Below are 25,881 nucleotides of genomic sequence, written 5' to 3' on the forward strand. Positions count from 1 at the left end.
CCTGGCAAATAGTAGGCTTACAAAAGTAGTAAGCATATAAATATTTATTCCGTCTCTTCTCTCCCTCCCAGGTGAACCTCCACAAAAGTAACAGCACTTCTTTGGCTACCTCTAGCTCATAGCCCTAAACCTCATTTCTATTGACTCTCCCCAAGACTGATCCAGCAGACAGATAAGTTCAAAACATAAAGCATTTAAATTATTTAATTCGACTCAATAACTGCTTAAATAGCACCTATCAAATTCCAGGTGTTATTTTCTAGGTGCTGGAAAATAAAATGATAAAAATAGAAAACTTCTTCCCCTCAAGAAACTTCTCTTCTACCATGGAAGATACTAAATTGACAAAGAAGTAAAAATATGATAATTTGACTAGGAAGATAAGTAACACGTAAGGAAATCAGGGAGGGTTTCCTATAGGAGGTAGCATCTGAGCTGAGCCTTGAAGGAAACCTGAAAATAGCAAGAAATTGGATCAAATATTAAGTCTTCCTGTCACCTTCCTGTCTGCCTTTCTAGATGACTGTAGGAACTATTATTCACCTTAAATCACGACTATTCTCTCTGGGGCTCAAGCATAAGCAGGCGGGAGTGAGCAAGAAGGAAAAATAACACAGCTCTTCAGAACTCTGGCTTTTCCCTCTCTCACTGTGAGTATGCATCTTGTTTGCCCTAATGAGACTTCCTTACCCCTTTTTTAAACTGAGCACACTAAGTTCTTGCACAGGCTCCTTTGAAGATGCAGTGCTTTTTTCTTTCTTATTTTATTTTTTCTCAATTACATGTAAAAAATTTCACATTCATTTTAAAAAATTTTGTATGCCAATTTCTCTCCATCCATCCTTCCCATTTCCCCTCCATCAGAAGGCAAGAATTTGATATTACATTATACATGTACTGTCTTACAAAACATATTTCCATATTAGCCATGTTGCAAAAGAAAATGCACACAAAAAAATAAAGTTTTTAAAAAGTATGCTTCAATCTGCGTTCAGACTCCATCAGTTCTTTCTCTGGAGGTGCATAGCACTTTTCATCAGAATTGTTCAGAATTGTCTTGGATCATTGTATTGCTAAGAACAGCTAAATCATTCACAGTTGATCTTCACACAATAGTGCTGTCACTGTGTATAATGTTCTCCTGATTCTGCTCATTTCACTTTGCATTAGTTCATGTAAGTCTTTCCAGGTTTTTCTGAGAGCATCCTGCTCATCATTTCTTACAGCACAATACTATGCCATCACAATCATATACCACAATTTGTTCAGCCATTCCCCAATTGATGGACATCCCATCAATTGTCAATTCTTTACCACCACAAAAAGAGCTGCCATATATGTGTTTGTACATAGAGATCATTTTCCTTTGTCTTTGATCTCTTTGGGAGACAGTACTAGTAGGGCTGTTACTGGGTCAAAGGGCATGTATCATTTAATAACCTTTTGGGCATAGTTCCAAATTGCTGCCCAGAATGGTTGGATCAGTTTGCAACTCCACCAACAGTGGATTAGTGTGCCAGTTTTCATACATTTCCCCCAGCATTTGTCATTTTCCTCTTCTGTCATATTAGCTGGTCTGACAAGTGGTACCTCAGCATTGTTTTAATTTGCATTTCTCTAATCAATAATAATTTAGAGCATTTTTTTCATATAACTATAGATAGCGTTGATTTCTTCTTCTGAAAACTGCCTTTTCATATCATTTGACTGTTTGTCAATTGGAGAATGACTTGAAAATGTAATTTAAAGGCTCTTGGGCCTAAAGCATCTTGAAAACATGATGTCCCAGACAGGTTTCCTATGTAAGACAAAACTTCCTCATAATTAGAGATATACAAAAGTGAATGGGAAGCTTTAGCAGTTAGTGGGTAGACTCCCCTTCAAGCAAAAGCTAGATTACCATTTGTCAAGGACCTGTCAGAGGGAATTCTTGTCCAGGTGTAGGTTAAGCTACATTGCCTGAGAGGTCCTTGCCAACTCTGAGATTCTGTGATTCTTAAAATCAACTCGAAAATCAATCAGAAAAATATGTGCTGTCCATATACTCCAGGTGAAAGAGTCAGAGAGCAAGCCTGTAAGAAATATATAAAGACTCCATTTTGGTTTTTGCACAGCGTCTGGCATATAAAGGCTTGTTGGTTAACCAGTTACTCTCTTTTGGTCGGATTTCCATAGGATCTTCTGTTTAAGGGGGTTACCTAAAGTGAAGGGTTTATATTCTTTACTGCAGTAATGTCAAACTTAAATAGAAAAGGAGACACTGAACCATACATAAGGATCCTGGCAGGTGAATATTGATTTAGCAAACTACATAATAAAATTATATTTTATTGTATTTTTATTTATTTTGTTAAATATTTCCCAGCTCCATTTTAATCTGGTTTCACTGCATTCAGAAGTGCGGTTGGGAGCATTAGTGGTTTGCTGCCCCTGGCTTAACACATAGATTGTTAATGTGTAATTCATGGATGTACTCAAGATCAGTGAACTTGGATGGGGAAAAATATACCTTATTTCTTTTTTTTACATTTAAATTTATTTATTTTTAGTTTTCAACATTTATTTCCACAAGATTTTGAGTTCCAAATTTTCTCCTCATCTCTCCCCTTCCCCCACCCCAAGATGGCATGCATTCTGGTTACCCCTTTCCCCAGTTGGCCTCCCTTCTATCATCCCCCCCACCTAGTCCCCTTTCCCATCACCTTCTTGTAGGGCAAGATAGATTTCTATACCCCATTGCCTGTATATCTTATTTCCCAGTTTCATGTAAAAACAATTTTTAACATTTGTTTTTAAAACATTGAGTTGCAAATTCTCTCCCTTTTTCCCTCCCGACCCACCCTCATTGAGAAGGCAAGCAATTCAATATAGGTTATACATGTGTCATTATGCAAAACCCTTCCATGATACTCATGTTGTGAAGGACTAACTTTATTTCCCTCCATCCTGTCCAGACCCCCCTTTATTCTATTTTCTCTTTTGACCCTGCCCCTTTTCAAAAGAGTTTGCTTCTGACTACCCCCTCCCCCAATCTGCCTTCCCTTCTATCATCCCCTTCCCTCTTATCTTCTTCCCTCCTACTTTCCTGTAGGGTAAAGATACCCAATTGAGTGTGTATATTATTCCCTCCTTAAGCCAAATCTGATGAGAGTAAGATTCACTCATTCCCTTTCACCTCCCCCCTCTTCCCTTCCATTATAACAGCATTTTCTTGTCTCTTTTATGTGAGATAATTTACCCCATTCTATCTCTCCCTTTCTCCTTCTCCCAATATATTCCTCTCTCACCTCTTAGTTTTATTTTTTAATTCCTTCATATTCAACTCACCCTATGCCCTCTCTCTCTCTCTGTCTCTCTGTCCCTCTCTCTGTCTCTCTCTATCTGTGTATATATGCATATATATGTATGTATATACATATATACATATATTTTTTAATTCCTTCACATTCAACTCACCCCGTGCGCTCTCTCTCTCTCTCTCTCTGACTCTCTGTCTCTCTCTCTGTGTATATATACACACATGTGTATGCATATACATATACATATATGTATATACACACATATACACACATACACACATATACATATACATATGTACATGTCCCCTTTAATTACCCTAATACTGAGAAAGGTCTCATGAGTTACAAATATCATCCTTCCATGTAGGAATGTAAACAGTACAACTTTAATAACTCCCTTATGATCTCTCTTTCCTGTTTACCTTTTCATGCTTCTCTTGATCCTTGTATCTGAAAGTTAAATTATCTATTCAGTTCTGGTCTTTTCATCAAGAATCCTTGAAAGTCCTCTATTTCATTGAATGCCAATTTTTTCCCCTGAAATATTCTACCTACTTTTGCTGGGTAGATGATTCTTGGTTTTAATCCTAGATCCTTTGACCTCCAGAATATCATATTCCCAGCCCACTGATCCCTTAATGTAGAAGCTGCTAGATTTTGTGTTATCCTGATTGTGTTCCTATAATACTTGAATTGTTCCTTTCTGACTGCTTGCAATTTTTTCTCCTTGACCTGGGAGCTCTGGAATTTGGCTACAATATTCCTAGGAGTTTTCTTTTGGGGATCTTTTTCAAGAGGCAATTGGTGGATTCTTTCAATTTCTATTTTACCCTCTGGTCTTAGAATGTCAGGGCAGTATTCCTTGATAATTTCTTGAAAGATTATGTCTAAGCTCTTTTTTTGATCATGGCTTTCAGGTAGTCCAATAATTTTTAAATTATCTCTACTGGATCTATTTTCCAGGTCAGTGGTTTTCCCAATGAGATATTTTACATTGTCTTATTTTTTTTTCATTCTTTTGGTTCAATTTTATAATTTCTGTAAGTCATTACCTTCCTTTTGCTCCAGTAAGATTTTTAAGGAATTATTTTCTTCAGTGAGCTTTTGGACCTCCTTTTCCATTTGGACAATTCTGCTTTTTAAGACATTCTTCTCCTCATTGACTTTTTGGATCTCTTTGCCATTTGTGTTAGTCTCTTTTTAAGGTGTTATTTTCTTCAGTATTTTTTGGTGTCTCCTTTGGCAAGCTATTGACCCATTTTCCATGATTTTCTTACATTGCTTTCATTTATTTTTCCATTTTTTTCACTACTTATTTTAAAATCTTTTTTGAGCTCTTCCATGGCCTGCAACCAATTCATACTTTTCTTAGAGGCTTCGGATGTAGGATCTTTGACTTTCTTGTCTTCTTCTGGTTGTACATTCTGATCTTTGTCATCAAAGTAAGATTCTATAGTCTGAGTTTTTTATGCTGTCTGCTCATTTTCCCAGCCAATTATTTGACTTTTGAGCTCTTTGTCAAGGTATGACTGCTCCCAGAGTGGAGAGTGCTCTGTCCCAACCTTTAGGGGTTTCACACTGCTATTTTCAGAGATACTTCTAGGCACCTGTAAATTTTCAGTTCTTCTGAGATGGTATGATCCAAGGAAAGGTGTTTACTTCTCTCCTGGCCCGCGCCCTGGTCTGTTAGTAACCCCAAGCACTCTTTTCTGCCTTGGAACTTTGAGGAGGACTCCCTCTCCACAGCTGCCACAAGCTCTGCCACACCAGCACTCCTTCTTACCCCAGGACCACCAACCAGGACTGTGGCCCAGATCCATGCAGGGCAAAGCAAGAGAATCCTACCTCAGTGCCAGCAAAGAGATCTCTGCAATTCCTCTCTGGTCAGTCACTTGATCCCCCTACCATCTGTGGGCTTAGAGCTCCGGAAGCAGCCACTACCACTACTGCCACTGCCACTACCACCACCTCTGCTGCCCCGGGACTGGGGCTGTACCACGCTCTTCTCTCACCCAGATCTGACAGTTTTCCCATCTAGCTGATAAGTTGTCTTTGGTGTTTGTAGGTTGGAAAGTCTGGAAACCACCACAGCTGCCAATGATTCAGTGCCCTGAGGCCTGCTCCAGTCCCATCTGTGCCACTGCTTGCCATTCTGGACTCCACTCCCAGCCCAGTGTGATAGACCCTTCCTGTGGGTCTTCCCAATTGTTTTAGATTGGAGATTTGTTTCACTCTGTCATTTTGTGGGTTCTGTAGCTCTAGAATTTGTTTAGAGTCATTTTTTACAGGTATTTGGAGGGAGTCGGAGGACAGCTCAAGAAAGTCCCTCCTTTCACTCTGCCATCTTGGCTCCACCCTCTACATCTTTATTTCAGTTTAATCAGTTTTCCTTAGTAACCCTACACACACACACACACACACACACACACAAAGTTAAGAATCCTTGGTCTAGGAGGGTAGGAACCTGAGTAAGAATGACTAAGGCTAAGGATATCCTATCACTGGGAAATGAACAAGGAGCTGTTTTGAACTAACAACTTCAGAAACTTAACTACAAGGCTGCTTTAAGAGCAGCCTTGTTGACTACATTTTTACCACAAAGCTGTCTAAGGCTGGAAGGAGTCGTTATGTCTATAGGACTTGTAAATATTTTCCACCCAACTCACAAACTGAAATTGTGAAGTTCTTTTTTTTATGACAGACCAAGAAGCTCCTATTCTTTAGTTTTTAAAAGGTGGAATCCCACAAGCTTCTCTGAATCAATTCTGCTTTCTGTGGATTCAATCCTGATATATCAAGTTGGGAATTACCTAAAGGAAAGTGTCCAAAAGCAGGAAATGTGCCCAGGACTCCCTGGAATGCCTAAATCTGATTGATAGATAAGGCTGACCCCTAGTCCCTTCCCCTCGAATATCTGCATTTCAATTGATTTCTGAGAGAATGAAAAACCTTTAAGACCTAAAAAATGCATGGCTAATGACAGAATTTTAAGTACTGTAAACAAATTGGGGGGAGGATTATTTGACATTAGGGAGATACTTCTCTAATCACACCACTAGACAGTTGCCCCTTTTCTACCTTTATGTAAAAACTGCTTCTGCAGAGATATGTCAGGTGGGCCTTTGAGAGCAAAATTGAATGAAGAATAGAATTGTTATTTCCTTTGCTATAAAGCTCTTTTATACATATCCATATTAACTTCATCACATAATCTAAGTATTATCGTAATTGACTATGGATTAGCATTTCAATAAGACATTCTCCTTTGATAAATGAAAACACTGAAGTTCAGTCATTTGCCCCAAGTTGCATAGCTAGTCAATGACAAAACCTGGACAGATATCCGGGCTTCCTGTCTCACTAAGTACACATGTGAGATTAATAAAGTTGACCTGTTAGGTAGTTGATTAAGCAAGCAAGATTTCAAATCATCTTTTAAAAATTTTGTCATGCCTGTTCTGGCCTTTTGTGTAACAACTATGTGTATTTGCTGTCAAGAGCTCCTCACTTATGAGACACATCTTATTTTTAAGCCATCAGAAGGGAAAAGAAATGGAGAGATTAAATTGGAAGTCTTTTCATTAAGTTTCCTAGTTACCCCAAATTGAACAATTAGGCCAATATGTTAGAGGGTGAGAGTAGAATCCAAAGTGTCCCTGTTGTTGTTGTTGCTGTTTAGTCATTAAGTCGTGTCCAGCTACTCTTCTTGACCCCATGGACCACTGCACTCCAGGCTTGGAATATGATATTCTGGGGGCCCATGGAGCTAGGATTAAAACCAAGAATCACCTACCCATCAAAATTGAGTATCACGCTCCAAAGCAAAATATGGATTTTCAATAAAATAGAGGACTTTCAAGCTTTCTCAGTGAAAAGACCAGAGCTGAATAGAAAATTTGACTTTCAAACACAAGAATCAAGAGAAGCAAATATCAGTGAAACTTCTTATGAAACTATTTTTCCTAGCAACCACTACTACCACCTGGGGATAAAAGTTTCATTTCTGTTTCTTCACGTTTGGCTTCTTTGTTTTCCCTAGATCTATACCACTTCCCACACTCACTCCGGGAAACAATTAAGGAATATTGTTTGAGATGAAACTACATCTAAATATTTATTTTTCCTTCTTTGGATTTTCTTTGGAGTCTTAGAATCTTCTTGCAACTCCTCACACTCAACTTCTGGAATAATCTTATCAGGAAAAATTTCATATTCATTAGACAAATATTTACTGAGCATGAACTAGGCACAAAGAACTTTGATAGGGATTGTGGGAAATACAATGATTGATAAAGATACGCTGTGTTCCAGGATTTTTCGAGCTCTTCAAAAGCAGGCTTCATGCTTTTATACATTCTTTGTAGTAACTGTAATGGTGTGCCCCGGTGAGTGCTTAAGTTGCCATTTGATTAGGGCAGAATCCCACAAAATATGAAGAAAAATTCTCTAGTCATGATTTGTATAATACTTTCCTAATTTGTTAAGGCAGCAGGAAGCATGGCTCTTCCTTCACTTCATATTTTCAGATATTTAGACCAGATAGACTCACCTTTGCCTCAAGATGTTTTACAACTCGACAGCTCTAGAGCTCTCCCAAGCTACTGTAATCCTTCATCACCAGCTGCCTTTTTTTAGATACGTACTGTTATTTTTTTAGTTTACAACACTCAGTTTCACAAGTTTTTGAGTTCCAAATTTTCTCCCTGCCCAAGACAGCATGTGATCTGACATAGGTTCTAAATGTACCTTCACATTAAACTTATTTTCCCAATAATTGAATTGTAGAGAAGAATTATAACCAATGAAATGAATCATGAGAAAGATAAAACAAAACAAAAATAAAATAAGAAGAGGGAGCAAATAGTTTGCTTCAATCTGCATTCAGATTCTGTAATTTTTTCTCTGGAAGTGAATAGTCTTTTCCATCATGAATCTTTTGGAGCTGTCTTAGTACCTTGCATTGTTGGGAAGGGCCAAGTCTATCAAAGTTAGTCATCACAGAAGCAATATATTTGTGGTTATGTACAATGTTCTTCTGGTTCTGCTCCCTTCACTCAGCATCAGATCATATAAGTCTTTCCAGGTTATTATGAAGTCCATCTGTTCTTTATTTGTTATAGCACAATAGTATTCCATTACATTTATATACCACAATTTATTTAGCCATCCCCCAATTGATGGGCATCCCCTTGATATCCAATTCTTTGCCACCACAAAAAGAGCTGCTATAAATATTTTTGTACATACGGGTCCTTTTCCCCCTTGTATGATCTCTTTGGAATAGAGCCCTAGAAGTGATATTACTGGGTCAAAGGGTATGTACTTTTTTATTCTTTTTTTCTTTATTTCTTTTTTTAATATTTTTAGTTTTCAACATTGATTTCCAAAAGAATTTGAGTTACAAATTTTCTCCACATTTCTACCCTCCCCCACCCCAAGATGGCATATATTTTGATTGCCCCTTTCCCCAGTCTACCCTTCCTTCTGTCACCCCACACCCCCACACACACTTATCCCCTTTCCCCTTACTTTCTTGTAGGGCAAGGTAGATTTCTATATTGCATTGCTTGTATAGCTTATTTCCCAGTTGCATGTAAAAAACAACTTTTTTGAGCATTTGTTTTTAGAACTTTGAGGTCCAAATTTTCTCCCTTCTTCCCTCCCCCCCACCCTCCTTGAGAAGGCAAGCAATTCAACATAGGCCACACATGCATCATTATGCAAAAAATTTCCTTAACAGTCATGTTGTGAAAGACTAAGTATATTTCCCTTCATCCTATCCTGTCCCCCTTTATTCAATTTTATCCCCTTGACCCTGGCCTTTTTCAAAAGTGTTTGCTTTTGATTACCTCCTCTGCCAATCTGCCCTCCCTTCTATCATCCCCTCTTTCTTATACCCTTCCCTGCTACTTTCCTGTAGGGTTAGATACCCAGTTGAGTGTTTATATTATTCCCTCTTTAAGTCAAGTATGAGGAGAGCAAGATTCATTCATTCCCTTTCTCCTCCCCCTCTTCCCTTCCAATATAACTGCTTTTTCTTGACTCTTTTATGTGAGATAATTTACCCCATTCTATTTCTCTCTTTCTCCTTCTTCCAATATATTTCTTTTTCCCCTTAATGGTATTTATTTATTTATTTATAGGTACCATCCCTTCATATTCAACTCACCCTGTGCCCTTTGTCTATATGTGCGTGTGTGTGTGTGTGTGTATACATATATATGTATATGTATATTCCCTCCAACTACCTTAATACTTAGAAAGGTTTCATGAGTTACAAATATCATCTTTCCATGTAGGAATGTAACCAAAACAGTTCAACTTTAGTAAGTCCCTTATGATTTCTCTTTCCTGTTTACTTTTTCATGCTTCTCTTGATTCTTGTATTTGAAAGTCACATTTTCTGTTCAGCTCTGGTCTTTTCTTTTTCAAGAATGCTTGAAAGTCCTCTATTTTATGGAAAATCCATATTTTGTCCTGGAGTATTATAGTCAGTTTTGCTGGATAGGTGATTCTTGGCTTTAATCCCAGCTCCTTTGACCTCTGGAATATCATATTCCAAGCCCTTCAATCCCTTAATGTAGAAGCTGCTAGATCTTGTGTTTTCCTGATTGTGTTTCCACAATACTTGAATTGTTTCTTTCTGGCTACTTGCAATATTTTCTCCTTGACCTGGGAACTCTGGATTTTTTTTCAAGAAGCGATCAGTGGATTCTTTCAATTCCTATTTTACCCTGTGGCTCTAGAATATCAGGGCAGTTCTCCTGATAATTTCTTGAAAGATGATGTTTAGGCTAGGCTCTTTTTTTTGATCATGGCATTCAGGTAGTCCAATAATTTTTAAGTTATCTCTCCTGGATCTATTCTCCAGGTCAGTGGTTTTTCCAATGAGATATTTCACATTGTCTTCCATTTTTTCCCTCTTTTGGTTCTGTTTTATAATTTCTTGATTTTTCATAAAGTCATTAGCTTCTACTTGCTCCATTCTAATTTTTAAGGTAGTGTTTTCTTCAGTGGTCTTTTGGACCTCCTTTTCCATGTGACTAATTCTGCCTTTTAAGGCATTCTTCTCCTCATTGGCTTTTTGGAGCTCTTTTGCCATTTGAGTTAGTCTATTTTTAAGGTGTTATCTTCTTTAGTATTTTTTGGGTCTCCTTTAGCAAGTCATTGACTTGTTTTTCATGGTTTTCTTGCATGTCTCTCATTTCTCTTCCCAGTTTTTCCTTTACTTCTCTTGCTTGCCTTTCCAAATCCATTTTGAGCTCTTCCTTAGCCTGAGACCAGTTCATATTTTTCTTAGAGGCTTTTGATGTGGGCTCTTTGACTTTGTTGACTTCTTCTGGCTGTATGTTTTGATCTTCTTTGTCACCAAAAAAAGATGCAATAGTTTGAGTCTTTCAGTGCTTGCTCATGTTCCTAGCCAACTACTTGACCCTTGAGGTATTTGTCAGGGTATGGCTGCTTTCAGAATGATGAGTGCTTTGTCCCAAGCTTCAGGGGCATTGCATTCCTGTTTTCAGAGCTACTTCTACACAGCTATCTCTGCCTCACCAGCACACCTCCTCCTCCAAGAAATGGCAACCAGGACCGTGACCCAGATCCAAGCAGGGCAAAGCAAGAGAATCCTGCCTCTGCACCAGCAAAGTGTTCCCTGTACTCCCTCTCTGATCTGCTGCTTGATTCCTCCCACCCACCGGAGCTCTGGAAGCAGCCACAGTGCTGCTACAGCCACTACACCACCTCCACTGCCCCTGTGGCTGGGGCCGAACGTGCCCTCCTCTCACCCTAATCCAGCAGTTTTCCCACTGACCTGCTAAGTTGTCTTTGGCATTTGTAGGTTGAGAAGTCTGGTAGCTGCCACAGCTCAGTGATTCAGGGCCCTACGGCTTGCTCTACCTGATTTCCTTAGCTCCTGGTCTTTCCTGATGTGGCCCATGCTGGGCTGCACTCCACTCCGAGCACGGTGTGATAGACATTTCCCAGAAACCACCCAGGCTGTCTTGGGCTGGAGACCTGCTTCCCTCTGTTATTTTGTGGATTCTGTAGCTCTAGAATTTGTTCAGAGCCATTTTTTGCAGGTGTTTGGAGGAATTTGGGGGAGAGCTTAAGTGAGTCCTTATTTTCCTGCTGCCATCTTGGCTCTGCCAGGTATGTACATTTTTATGGCCCTTTGGGCATAGTTACAAATTGTTCTTCAGAATCATTGGATCAGTTCACAACTCCACCAACAATGTAACAGTATTCCAGTTTTCCCACATTGTTTCCAGCATTTATCATTTTCTGTTTTGTCATGTTACCCAATATGACAGGAGAAATGTGGTGCCTAAGAATTGTTTTGATCTGCACTTCTCTAATCAATAGAGATTTAGAGCATTTTTTCATATGACAGTAGATATCTTTAATTTCCCAGTTGCCTTTTGAACTGGGTATCTAACTGGCATCTCAAACTCAATATATCCAGAATGGAACTCACAATCTTTCCCCTGACACCATCCTCTCTTCCTAACATTCTTCCTTCCATCAGTAGCACAACCATCCTTCCAGTCTCTTAGATTCACAGCCTTGGAATCATTTCCCACCCCTTTGCCCTCAGCATACCATGTTCAGTTGCCCAATCTTGTCAAATTTATCAACACATTTCTCGTATCCATCCTATTCTCTCCATTCACATGAACATCACCCTCGTTCAGACCCTTATCTCCTCTCCTCTGAGGTTATCATAGGACTCTCCAAATGGGTCCTCCTAACCAGGGTTTCTTCCCTCTCTTCTCTCTTGTCCACAGAGTTGTCAAGTTGTTCCTAAAGCACAGGTTTGACCATTTCACTTTCTCAATCAAGAAGCTTTCTCAATCAAGTGGCTCCTTTTTACCTCTAGGATAAAATACAAACTCTTTTGTTTGGCCTTTAAAAATCTTTTATACCCCTGCACGACTTGGTTTCGGTTCACTTTCCAAGCCTTATCATACATTACTCTCCATCATGCCCCAACCAAACTGCCCTTCCTTCTTGTTGTTTCTCGCACGTGGCACTCGACCTGCTGTCTCCATTCCTCCATGCAGGGTGCCCTCCACACTTGGAATGTCCTTCCTCTTTACCAGTGCCTCTTAGAAGGTTTTGCTTCCTTCAAAGCCGAGCTCAGACACCACTTTCTATACAAGGCCTTTCCTGGTCCCCCAGTTATTATTGCTACCTCAAAACAAATTAAACTTTAATGTATTTTGTAAGTATTTTAAATATATTTGTGTATGTACATATTATATATATTGTCTCTGCATGTAGGACATAAGCTCTTGAGAGCAAAGACTTTCTTTTGTGTATGTAAGATAAAACTTCCTAATAATTAGAGATATACAAAAGTTAATGGGAAGCTTTAGCAGTTGATTACCAGTTGTCAGGCAAGTGTAAGTGGGAATTCTTGCCCAGGTGTAGGTTAGGCTAGATTGCCTGAGAGGTCCTTGACAACTCTGAGATTTTTAAAATCAACTTTAAAATCAATTAGACTCACACAGCGTGTTAATGTGTGTGAACAAAATGAATGTTAAAAAAGCATTTATTAAGTGGTCTCTTTATCACACTCTGTACTAGGCATTGGGGATACAAAAACAAAAGAGAAACAGTCCTTGCCCTCAAGGAGCTTACATTCTCACAGGAGACCTCTGGGTAGAGAAGGGTATTCTGGTCCAGGAAGTGACAGGGATGGTGAGTGGAATGGTAGAGCAGTTAATTGATATGCTCTTTCATAAGCAATGGTAGCATTGTTGAAATTATTGTTCCCAGAGCAAGAAGTAGAAAGCAGGGCCAGGGGTGGTAGATGTGAACTCAGAAAGATGATAACAAGAAGATAGCCTGGATTGAAACATTCTCCTGATCTCATCTATAATCCTGATCTTCTTTGAACACATTCTCTGTTATGTAAGCTGCCTTCTCCTGTCAACAATGCTTAGAAAGTTCTTATTTGATGTATCCTAGCTGATGCCCTGCACAGTGTCTGCACTATCTTAGCCAAAAAATAGATTTGATGTGGTGAGGGCAGCAAGTACCTCCTACAAGGATAGTCATTCTCAAATTCTAGCTAATTCTCTGCCCCTTCCTCCCCTTTTCAGGCTAGCGCCTCCTCTCACCCTCTAAGAAATGTGTGAGCATGTGCACACACAGATACACATACATAACAAATGCACATACAAATATTCATGCATGCACATACACACACAGATAAGTTGGACTCTGAAGAAGTGGGAAAAGCTAGCACATAGTAATTACTAAGTAAATGCTTGATTAATATTGCTGGTCACCTTCCTTTCACCACATTCCAGTTTCTCAATGCCCTTCCTAATATTTGGAGCCTAGAACTGAATATAACACCATAGATGTAATCTGACTGGGACTAAGTATAATGGAACATAGTGCTTTATGATGTCTGAGAAGTGAAAGTTCATTTCTAACTCACGGATCAAGTTTTGCAGGTGAGATGGGACATTTGACTTAGGTCTTGAATGACTGAAATTCAGCAGAGGGAGATAGATGCTATGAGGGATGCTAGGGTATTCCACGTACAGAGAATGAGAGTGTAAGCAAAAGTATGGAGCCAGGATTGCAGAGGACATATTGGGGGTTGGGGGAAGGGAGGAAACAGTGGATAGTTATTTTTTAAATTTAATTTAATTTTTCCCAATTACATGTAAAACAATTTTAATATTCATTTTTTAAAATGTTGAGTTTCAAATTCTCTCCCTCCCTCTCCCCTTCCTCCTCTTTAGGAAAGCAAGCAATTTCATATAGGTTATACATGTATAGTCATGCAAAACATACTTCCATGTTAGCCATGCTGTGAAAGAAAACACAGATCAAAAAAAAAAGAGAGAGAAAGTTTTTTTAAAGTATGCTTCAATCTGCATTCAGACTCTTATCAGTTCTTTCTGTGCAGGTGGAGAGCATTTTTCATCATAAGTCCTTTGGAATTGTCTTGGATCATTGTATCTCTGAGAATAGCTAAGTCATTCTCAATTAATCATCATATAATATTGCTGTTCCTGTATGCAATGTTCCCCTGATTCTGCTCACTTCACTTTGCATCAGTTTATGTAAGTCTTTCCAGGTTTTTCTGGGAACTTTTTAGTACAATATTATACCATCACAATTATGTAGCACAATCATTCGACCATTCCCCAGTTCATGGGCAATTCCAGTTCTTTGCCACCACAAAAAGAGCTGTTTTAAATATTTTTGTATATATACATCCTTTCCCTCCTCCCCTACTTTTAAAAATGTTTTTGGGATGCAGACCTAATAGTGGTAGTAGAGCTGAATCAAAGTATATGCACGAGTTTATTGCCTTTTGGGCCCAGATCCAAATTACTCTTCAGAATGGTTGAATCAGTTCACAACGCTACCAACAGTGCATCAGCATACCAATTTTCCCACATTCCATCCAACATTTGTTATTTTCCTTTTCTGTCATATTAGCCAATCTGATAGGTGTGAGGTGGTACCTCAGAGTTGTTTTAATTTACATTTCTCTAATCAATAGTGATTCAGGGCTTCTTAAACTGTGGGTCACGACCCCATATGGCAACAGTAAAAGCTTTCTGAATGCGCAACAACCAAAAATTAATTAAAAATCAAATGCATAATAAATCTGAGGTGTTTCTGGCAGTGCCTGCCTGTATTGCATGTGCAACTTCACTGCAGTCTTGGTTCTGAACACAAAGCATGCCCCCAGACCATGCAACGCCAACAAATGCGGCTGAAAGTCGAACAGGGGTCATGATTGAAAAAAAAGTTTAAGAAGCCCTGATTTAGAGCATTATTTTTTTTTCATAAAACTATAGGTAGCTTTGATTACTTCATCTGAAAACTGCTTGTACATATCCTTTGACCATTTATCAATTGGGGAATAACTTTTTATTTTTATCAATTTGAATCACTTCTTTATATATTTGAGAAATGAGGCTTTTATCAGAGAAACTTGCCATAAAATTTTTTTCACAGTTTTGATTACTTTGTATTTCCCTCCATCCTACTTTCCCCATTTATCCTACTTTCTCTATCTCTTTGCTCTATCCATTCTCAAAAGTGGTTTGCTTTGGACTTCCTCCTCTCCCAATCCACTCTCCCTTCGATCAGCCCTCCTCCCTTTCCTTTATTCCCCTTTGGCTTTCCTATGGGGTAAGATAGATTTCTATATCCAACTGCGTGTGTGTTCTTCTCTCTTTGAACCAGTTCCAGTGAGAATAAGGTTTAAGTGTTGTCCTCCACCACCACAACCATCTTCCCCTTCACTGTAAAAGCCCTTTCACTCCTTTTTTCTGAGTTAATTTGCCACATTTTACCTCACCCTTTCCCCTTTCTCCCAGTGCATTTCTCTTTCTCACCCTGTAATTTCATTTTTTAAGATATCCCATTATATTCAACTCACACCCCTGCTCTCTATGTATAATCCTTCTCACTACACTAGTAATAAAAAAGTTCTTAGGAAATAAAAGTATCATCTTCCCATGTAGGAATGTAGATAGTTTAGTCTTATTGAATCCCTGATGATTTCTCTTTCTTGTTTACCTTTACTGCTTCTTTTAAGTCTTGTATTTGAAAGTCAGATTTTCTATTCAGCTCTGGTCTTTTCATCAGGAATACTTAAAAGTGTCCTCTATTTCATTGAATATCCATTTTTTCTCTTGAAGGAGTATACTCAGTTTTTCTGGGTAGGTGATTCTTTGTTGTAATCCTAGCTCCTTTACCCTCCAGAATATCATATTCTAAGCCCTGAGATTCTTTAAGGTAGGAGCTCCTAAGTTTTGTGTTAAACTGAGTATGGCTCTATGATATTTGAATTGGTTTTTTTTGTCTCCTGGCAGTGTTTTCTCTTGATCTGGGAGCTCAGGAATTTGTCTATAACATTCCTGGGAGTTTTCATTTTCATATTTCTTTCAGGAGGTGAGGTGATCAGTATATTCTTTCTATTTCTATTTTACCCTCTGGTTCTAAAATATCAGGGCATTTTTCCTTGATAATTTCTTGAAAGATGATATCTATAATCTTTTTTATCTTTTGATCATGGCTTTCAGGTAGCCCCGTAAGTCTTAAATTATCTCTCCTTGATCTATTTTCCAGGTCTGTTGTTTTTCTAATGAGATATTTCACATTTCCTTCTACTTTTTCATTATTTTCATTTTGTTTTACTGTTTCTTGATGTCTCAGGAAGTCATTACCTTCCACTTGTCCAGTTCTAATTTTTAAGGAATTATTTTCTTCCATGAGATCTTCCTTTTCCATTTGACCAATTCTACTTTTTAAGGAGTTCTCTTCAATGGATTTTTGTACCCTTTTTTTAACCATTTGGCCCATTCTGGTTTTTAAGTTCTTATTTTCCATATGTGTTGGTGTCTTCTTTACCAAACTGTTGACTTTTTTTAAACTGATTTTCTTGCATCGCTCTCATTTCTTTTCCCAGTTCTTCCTCCACATCTCTTATTTGATTTTTAAAATCCTTTTTGATCTTTTCTAGGAATTCTTTTGGGGCCTGAGGGCAATTTACATTTTTCTTTGGATATAGCAGTTTTGACTTTGTTGTCTTCTCCTGAGTTTGTGTTTTAATCTTCCTTGTCTTCATAATAAATTTTTTATGGTCAGGTTTAGTTATTGTTTACTCATTTTCCAGCCTACTTCTTGACTTTTAACTTTATGTTAAAATTGGACTCTGCTTTTGGAGTGGAGAAGGCACTGTCCCAAGCTTTAGAGTTTTTGTGCAGCTATTTTCAGAGATAGTTCTGGGGGTGGGGATCTGTAAGTGTTCAGTTATTTCAAAGTGGTATGATCTAAGGAGAAGTGTGTTTATTACTCTTCTGGCCTGTGCTCTGGTCTGTGAGCAACCACAACACTCTTTTCTACCCTGGACCTGTGACCAAGGTCCCTTGCTCCCCTGAAGCTGCAAGTTCTCGTGTGCTAGTGCTCCTCTTCGTGTTAGGACTGTGACCCATGACTGTAGATCTGCATGGGCAGTGCAACAGAGTCCTGCACTGAGTGCCAACAAAGAGACCTCTCTAATTGCCTTCTAACCAGTTATCTGACCCCCTTCCCATCTGTGGACTGGGAGTTCTAGAAGCCACTGCTGCCAATTCAGTTGCCCCCAAAGCCAACTGCTGGCTTGCTGAGATGGGGCCTGATGCTCTCTTGGTTGGGAGTTGCCTGCTCTGGACTGTGGGTTCTGCTGCTCCAGAATTCATCTTGAGGTGTTATTTAAAGTCCAGGTGAGTCCCTTCCTTTTCTCTACCATCTTGGCTTTGCCTGTCCAGTTAAATTTAACTGGAGCATACCTGGACCAGTACACTCCACACCGTGCCTCCAGTATCTATGTCCCCAATTCCTTGCAACCCTTACCCCGTGACTGAGCAATATTGACTGTGATGAAGTCAGTGCAAAACTACCTCTCCCACTTTATCTAGCTGTCCCCAAACCACTATTCCATGTTTCACATGTTATCTAGCCATCCTTGCCGTGAGGCTTTTTCCATTAGTGGAAATAGCTCAGGACCACATGTCCAAGAGCCCCCAGTAACAGCTGCTTCATTCAGACTAATAGCCCTGCTTCTAGGCTGCCACCTCAGCCACTATTCACAGAACCAACCCTTATGGAGAAGGTGTCCTCTCTCCTGCCACCAACCTCCTGCCTCTAACCACCAGCTAACTGCCAACAACAGGCAGGTAAACCCAAGATCCCTGGAATATCAGTGTTGCCCTCCGATCATCAAGTCTGCTTCTATCCCACCCCCCAGCAGCTGTCATCCAGGGGAGGAAACCCTATGGCAAAGAGGCCTGCCATCCTAGTCACCAGCAACCCCAAATACCAAACAACTACCACTGATGAGAAGGTAAGGCCTAGAGCCCTAGGAATAGAAGCATTCCCCAGGCCACTGGCCCTACTGCCCCTGACAGCCATCTACCATTGGATCTGTCACCACCAACACCAACTGCCACTCCTGGAAAAGGCAGCTTAGCCTAGAAAAAGCACTGAGGCACCCTGAGAGAAGGAGGCATCATGGGTCAAATTACTACCACTGCCTTGACCAATACCTTCTCTCTGAACCTGGTGGAGACCCTGTGCCCAGAAATCTCACTCATACCATATGCCCTAGACCCACATTTGTCATCCAGAGCACAGATCCTTTTGATGGATGGCCCGCTGTCCTTGCTACCACCAACTGCTGATCAACTGCCACCAATAGGCAGGTAAGCCCAAGAGCCCCAAGAACAGTCAGACCCCTCCTCCCGAACCCCTGGTCATGTTTCCAGCCTATCCCAGCAGCCATTGCTCATGGAAGCAATCTTTGTGGAAGGGTCACTGCCTCTGACCTCCTAGGCAGCCTCAACTACTGAAGACCCAGAAAAGAATGTTCTCACTCCCAAAGCCCTTGATGCCATCAAATAGTTCCACATCAAAAATGGGATGTTATTTAACTAATGGAAATTATGCTGAAGAAGATACATTACCATCTGCTTTGATACTACATCCTAGGACCACTGGGCCATGTCCATCTCACATGCAGTTGAAACCTCCAGTGTGTGTTGTCTCCATGATTAGAATGTGAACTCCTTAAAAACAGGGACTCTAACTGGCGCAGTGTTTTGCCACATAATAGGCACCTAACAAATGATTTTTCATTTATTCTTGCCATCTGCTCTGCCCTTATCCATGGCTCCCCCCCTTTTGCTCTCTACCCAGTAACCAAATGTTCATATCCATTGATTGCCCTGTGGATCTACTCACCCCCTCTCTGTGAACTCTCCAGGCCAAAATAACCTTCCCTCATATCCACTCCCCTGTATGTGTTGTCTCCCCCCCATGAAAATATAAGTTCTTTGAGGGCAGGGATTGTCATCTTTTTTTTAATTAGATTTTTTATTTTTAGTTTACAACACTTAGTTCTACATGTTCTTGAGTTTCAAGTTTTCTTCCCTTCCCTCCCTTCCCCCCGCCCCAAGATGGCATACAGTCCAACATAGATTATATATAAACCTTGGCATTAAACTTATTTGCACAATAGTCAAGTTGCAAAGAAAAATTATGACCAATGGAATGAATCATGAGAAAGAAGAAACAAAACCAAAAAAGAAGAGAAAAAAAAGAGCAAATAGTTTGCCTCAATCTGCATTCAGATGCCACAGTTCTTTCTCTGGATGTAGCTAGCTTTTTCCACCATGAGTTCTTTGGAGCTGTCTTCGAGCCTTGGATTGCTGATGACAGCCAAGTCTATCAAAGTTAGTCATCATAGAATCAATATGTCTGTGGTTGTGTCAAATCTCCTCCTGGTTCTGCTCCTCTCACTCAGCATCAGATCATGTAGCTCTTTCCAGGTTATTATGAAGTCCATATCTTCTCCATTTCTTATAGCACAATAGTATTCCATTACATTCATATACCACACCTTGTTCAGCCATTCCCCACTTGATGGGCATCCCCTTGATTTGCAATTCTTTGCCACGACAAAAAGAGCTGCTATAAATATTTTTGTACATACAGATCCGTTTCCCACTTGTGCGATCTCTTTGGGATATAGCCCTAGGAGTGGTATTGCTGGGTCAAAGGGTATGCACATTTTTATAGCCCTTTGGACATAGTTCCAAGTTGCTCTCCATAATGGCTGGATCTGTTCACAACTCCACAAACAATGTATTAATGTTCCAATTTTCCCACATCCTCTCCAGCATTTATCATTTTCCTGTTTTGTTATGTTAGCCAATCTGACAGGAGAGATGTACCTAAGAATTGTTTTGATTTGCATTTCTCTCATTAATAGTGATTTAGAGCATTTTTCATATGCCTATAGATATTTTTAATTTCTTCCTCTGAAAACTGCCTGTTCATATCCTTTGACCATTTCTCAATTGGAGAATGGCCTTTGTTCCTATAAATTTGGCTCAGTTCCCTGTATATTTTAGATATGAGGCCTTTATCAGAGACATTGGTTATAAAGATTTTCTCCCAATTTTCTGCTTCCCTCCTAGGGATTGTCATCTTTTTTAGCCCAGCACATAGTACATTGCCTATTAACACAATAGAGGTTTTCATTCCAAATAAAGTTGGAAAGGTAGGGGTGACCCCAGATGATGTAGGGCCTTGAATTCTCATAATTTAGCAGCTAAGGAGTTTTGCCTTTATCTGGTGATCTATAAGCAGTCATTTAAGGGCTATAAATAAAGGATGCATCATGATTAGATACAGAGACAAAAATCACATGTACAGTGGATTGGAGGAGGTTGAGAGGTGAGGAAACTAGTTAGAGGCTGGGCCAAACAGGAGGTGATGAGGGTCTCAATAGAGGCCATGGCAGTAAGGATAAAAAAAAGAGGGGACATATGTGAAAGACCTGGTGGAGCTCACAGGGTCTGACAACTGATTGGGTGTGGAAGGTAAGGTAGAAGGAAGGATCAAAATGATATCAACCTTTCGATCACAGGTAAATGTTACTGGTGGTTCCATCGAGAAAAGAAGAGAAATCAGGAAGAGGAGCAAGTTTGGAGATGAAAGAAAACTAGTTTCAAACCTATTGAGTTTTAGTTTGACAGTATATCCAGAAAGAGGTTTTCCATGTGTGACTGTAAGACTTGAAGCTCTAAATATGAATGTAGTTGCCTAGGAAGGCTGTAAGACCAGAAGAGAAGAGGACTAAAGACAAAACCAGTTTCTTTCCCCAACCTTTCCAGTACTCAACTAACTTAAGGACCCTTGGGCTAGCTGTGGTCACAGCTGACAATACACAAGCTAGCAGTATGTGAGAGAACATTGCCACATTCAAACTAAACTCACAGTTCCCATCGTGTTACGTGAGGCAGTGGAAATAACACTAAACAAACACAAAGCGGCTGGACCAGATCTGGACACAGAGGGTTGATTTTCATGCTATCTGGAAAAGGCAAAAATACCAAAATAATTGCGGAAATAATTTTGGGTGTCAGGATTTCCAAAATGGAGGATCAAGATGGCATCAATAATCACTAACCCATATGCCTACATTCCCATTTCTACACAGTTTTTATGTAACCTCCACATATATTGAGGACATCTTTTATAAAGGTAGGAAGAAGGAAATAGACAGACTTTTGCAAATGATACTCTACAACAGACTACTTCCTTAGAGTCACAGAATTGACTGAAAATTCCAGAGAATACCAGATCATATTGTGCTTATAATTTGTTGACTAATTTTTTTAATTGATTCAGTAGCATATGGATTGAGGAGTCTTAGAAATGCCTTTCCAAAGCCAAGTGCCCACACAAGACACTTCAAGACACACACTTAAGTTCAAATAATTCATAAAGGACACCAATCCCATAATGCAGGAGGACTCCAGTAAAGAAACATCTGACCAGCCTTCTCCATGTTGTCATCTCCTTTGTGACTGTGGGAAGTGATTTGGTGACCCCTCACCTAGGTTCCAACCTGATTTCATAGGATCTCTCCTCTTTCCCAAGGCCCTCCTAGAGGAAGCTTTTCTTTCCACCTCCTATTGTGGAGGGAGCTATTCCTTCCATCTACTACTTTAGGCAGTAAAATGTACATTGTTTAAGTAGGCAAGATACACACTGGAAAAAGGAATTGGTCTCCTAATTCTTGGGAGAGGGAATGGTGATGGGTAGTAGAGTTGATCTGATGAGCTATGTAGAGTCAGGTCTAAAGTGGTCAGTGAATTAAGTACTCCTAAAACCCCAGCTATTCTGTGTTTCTCTGCCTATTCTCTGTCTATTCTTTCAATTCTTACAAAAACCCTTCTTCATGTTCACCCCCTCCTTGAATATGTGGTACAGATGTGAAGACTATACTAATCATTGTCTGTTTGCTTCTCATTGAAAGAGGGTGGAGTGTCTTTGTGTGTTTCACCATTCAGACGTTCTTCATGGTGCTATTTTTATCAATGATAATCATTAAATTGTTGTCAGCTGAGCACATTCAGCTGTCTTACCCAGAGGCAGACATGATGTGAGGGAATGTCTTTTTTTTTTCCAGCGGAGGGGCAAAATAAATGTTGTTTTTTTTGAAAGCTGCTTCGTGGAATCCCAGAGTGTCACCAATTACAGTTGGCCCTTGATTCCCCCTCCCACAGGTAGTCAGGACAAGATCTACTGCTGAATACAACTCTAGCTATAGTCTTTAACCTGTCACTCACAAGGACTGGCTTTCTCCATGGGAGAGGATATAGATATTGCTAAAGACAATGGGAACATCCTCGGGGGTCCAGTCAGCCAATAAACATTTATTAAGTGCCTACTGTTTGCCAGGCACTTTACTAAAAGGTGGGGATTCAAGGAAAGGCAAAAGACAATCCCTTCTCTCAAAGAGCTCATAGTCTAATAGGGGAGATAGCATGTGAACAACTTTGTACAAATAAGCTATACATATATATGTATGTATGTATATGTATGTGTATATATGTATATGTGTATATATATACGTGTGTGTGTATACACATATATGTATGTATGTATGTATATATATATATATATACACGTGATAAACTGGAGATAATCAATGGCCTCGGCATCAAAGGGGGATTAGAAAGACTTCTTAAAGAAGGTGGAATTATAGCCTGTACTTGAAGGAAGCCAGGGAGATGAGGACAGAGAGAATTCCAAACACGGGGACAGCTTATGAAAATGGCCAGTGGTGGAGTGTCTTCTGTGAGGAACAGCAAGGAGGCTTGTGTTCCTGAATCACAAAACTGGAAAAGGAGAGGGGAGTATGGTTATGAAGGGCTGTGAATACCAAACTTCATGTTTGATCTTGGAGGTGATAATCACTGGAATCTATTGAGTAGTAACTTGGTCAGAGCTGGGCTTTGGGAATGCCCCTTTGGCAGCTGACTAATGGATGGACTGGCGTGGGTAGAGACTTGTGGCAGAGAGACCAACCAGATGGCTATTTCAATAGTCGCGGTATACATTGATGCGGACTGATGAGGACACACAAATTTAAATATTTCACGCAATTGTCAGAATTCCCTTAACTCTATATTGGCCTGAAGCTCTTTAAAATACTGCAGTTAGAGTCCTGGAGCTCTTGTATGTCTTATTCCTGAAGAAAGGGCTAAACTCAGCCTCATTTCTCACTGTGACATTCAAAAAGTTTGGGAGACACAGTTTCTGAATAATTAATCATTTTATTAATAATGCTAACATTTTATGAATAAAAGCAATGGTCATTTGGCCATCTCTCTTCGACCCAAGATGACTCATGGCAGTGGGCTCACAGTTTATATGCCTTTGGAAGAGTAGGGGTTCCTGAGGGTGGCAATCAACTCTGATTGGTTAACAATTAATGAGAGAATTAATATCATAAGGAGAGGTGGGTTTATTCAAATGAAAGTCTTGGAGTATGTGGTACTGAGCACCCAAATCTTAGTCAAAGAGATTTATCTATTTCCATATCACTGACAAAAAGAAGAATCTACATTTCCCAGACCTGAGTAAGTACAATGAACAGGAATCCACCCACTTGCTTAAACTTAGAATTTCTTTATTGTCTTTGACTAGATCTTAGCCTGGTTAAAGTCTTTGCCCAAGACTTCCCCCACTGGTTGATTTCTGGGTGTGTAAGTAGAAAAGAAGAAAAACATTGGTCCTAATTCAGTAACTAGTTATTACATATGAGAGAAATAATATTTCTCTCATCACCCGGCTGCATTCCTTTGGACCAGACTCTGCATGCCCAGAGAAGCCTCCTCATTAGGAAACTCATCATCCTGTGAGATTGCATCAATGTTGCTACTCAACAACTCATCAGTTCCTTCAGTTTCCCTCTGACTAGAGGACTGAAGGATGGAGCAAAGAACTCCTCTCAAAGACTCCATTTAAAGGGTGTTCACAGGCCCACCATCTCTTCATTTCCCGCCCAGCTGCACTCCTTGGGATCAGACTCCATCATGAATCTGCACAGGGTGCCTTTTCCTTTCCCTCCCAGTTCCCCTTTTTGGCTTCCCCCATTATATTGTGAGCTCAAAGGCAAGAATGTTTTACTTTTTTTGTATTTGTATTCCAAGCACTTAACACAGTGCCTAGCCCATAATAGGTATTTAAGAAATTTTACTTATTTAGTCTCCCACTCAAATTTCTCTTTTAGTGATCATTTGTTTCCTACTATTTACCTGGAAATGTACAGGGAAAGTAATAGGAAACCAGGACTGGGACATGAAAGGAAAATGAGGGGGAGGGATGAAGCAAGATGTAGCACTAAAATGAAACAAAAACATGGTTTTTAGATATTTCCTGCTATCTAATGCTTAAAATTTTGTTTTTGTTATAGTCATATTGCATATTGTTTCCTTTAACCAGATATTCTTTCCCAAAACTAGCAAACTCAAGAACAAATAAAAATCTAGTGGGTACAGAAGATCAATCAAGAAACATTTACAGTGCCAGGCACGGGACTAAATGCTGGGGATACAACAGAAATTGAACAGCCCTCATTCTCAAGAAGCCATCCTAGCTATATATTCTGTGCCCACGAAAGTAGGTTCTACACCTGGGCCTGTGTTTGGCTAGAAGGATCCAGGAACCCCAAGTTTGGTATGGAGCCTTATGACTACAGGTATCTCAGAACCACTAGCTGCTTCAGAGTTTGTCCTGAATTGCCAGAAAAGTGTGATTCTCTTCCTGGGGCTAAAGAGATGTTGATGTTTCCCCAAACAGGAAAGAGTGAAGAGATGTCGCTGGGACGGCAGGAGGCTTTTGAAATCTTCAAGCAGGATCATGCTGATAGTGTTACGATTGAAGACAACAAACAGATCTTAAGGCAGAGGTAAGACTAGCTCTGCAAAAAAAAAAAAAAAAAAAGACTAGCTCTGCAAATCATCATTTCTCCTTTTGGACCTGGACATTCCTGGTAGAAGGAAATGTAAGATTGTGTTTTGCCTGGTCTGCACAGCCCACCTAGGAGAAGGAATAATGTAGTGTTTCAATTTAACATAATAATATTATCTCAAACTGCTCTGTAGTAATTCCATATGTCTAATCTTTATCTCCCTCGATAAAATTGTAAGGTAATTGAGGTCCCCGGTCCTGTTAACATGCAGTTCTGCTTTTCTATCTGCTTACCCCATAGTAGAGGGCATTCCCACTCCCCTCTACCTGTCCTCAAGGGCATGCACGCCAGCTTGTCAGATGCCCATCCTAAGATGTGGTAACTACACCTAGACAGAATATTTCGGATATGATTTAACACAGGCAGAGTACAATGGAACTGTCACCTCCCTTATTTTGGGAGTATGTAATGAGATGGCCTGAGATCACATTCAGTTTTGGGGCTACCCTGTCACATTTGTGGGCTCTTGTGAGTTTGCTGTCCATGAAAACTTTTGTGTTCTGGAAATTGTGAACCTAGTATGATGGCACACTGCATCTATTTCTTCATGGGAGTAGCATTCCCTTTTATTTATGTTACTGTGAATTATTCAGTTATTAAATATTACATAGTTATAAATACTTAAGCCAGGAGAGTCAGAGGAAATGCTTTCATTTCTAAATAAATATCTGTGCACACCAGAGAGAAATTTATATATGTGAAATGCAATAGGTATATACGTTAAGATGATTTCTA

The 25,881-nt window shown here is 39.7% G+C and overlaps 1 protein-coding gene across 1 annotated transcript in view; it reads left to right on the forward strand.

Moving 5' to 3' along the window:
- KIF6 (kinesin family member 6) overlaps positions 1–25,881 on the forward strand; it is a 493,781-nt gene that overhangs the window by 333,218 nt on the left and 134,682 nt on the right. Inside the window, exon 14 of the mRNA XM_036767567.1 lies at positions 24,975–25,083. Within this exon, the coding sequence (XP_036623462.1) occupies positions 24,975–25,083 (109 nt within the window). The remainder of the gene's footprint in view (positions 1–24,974; positions 25,084–25,881) is intronic.

The sequence above is a fragment of the Trichosurus vulpecula genome, chromosome 7 (genome assembly GCF_011100635.1).
Source record: "Trichosurus vulpecula isolate mTriVul1 chromosome 7, mTriVul1.pri, whole genome shotgun sequence".
NCBI classification, from domain to species: domain Eukaryota; kingdom Metazoa; phylum Chordata; class Mammalia; order Diprotodontia; family Phalangeridae; genus Trichosurus; species Trichosurus vulpecula.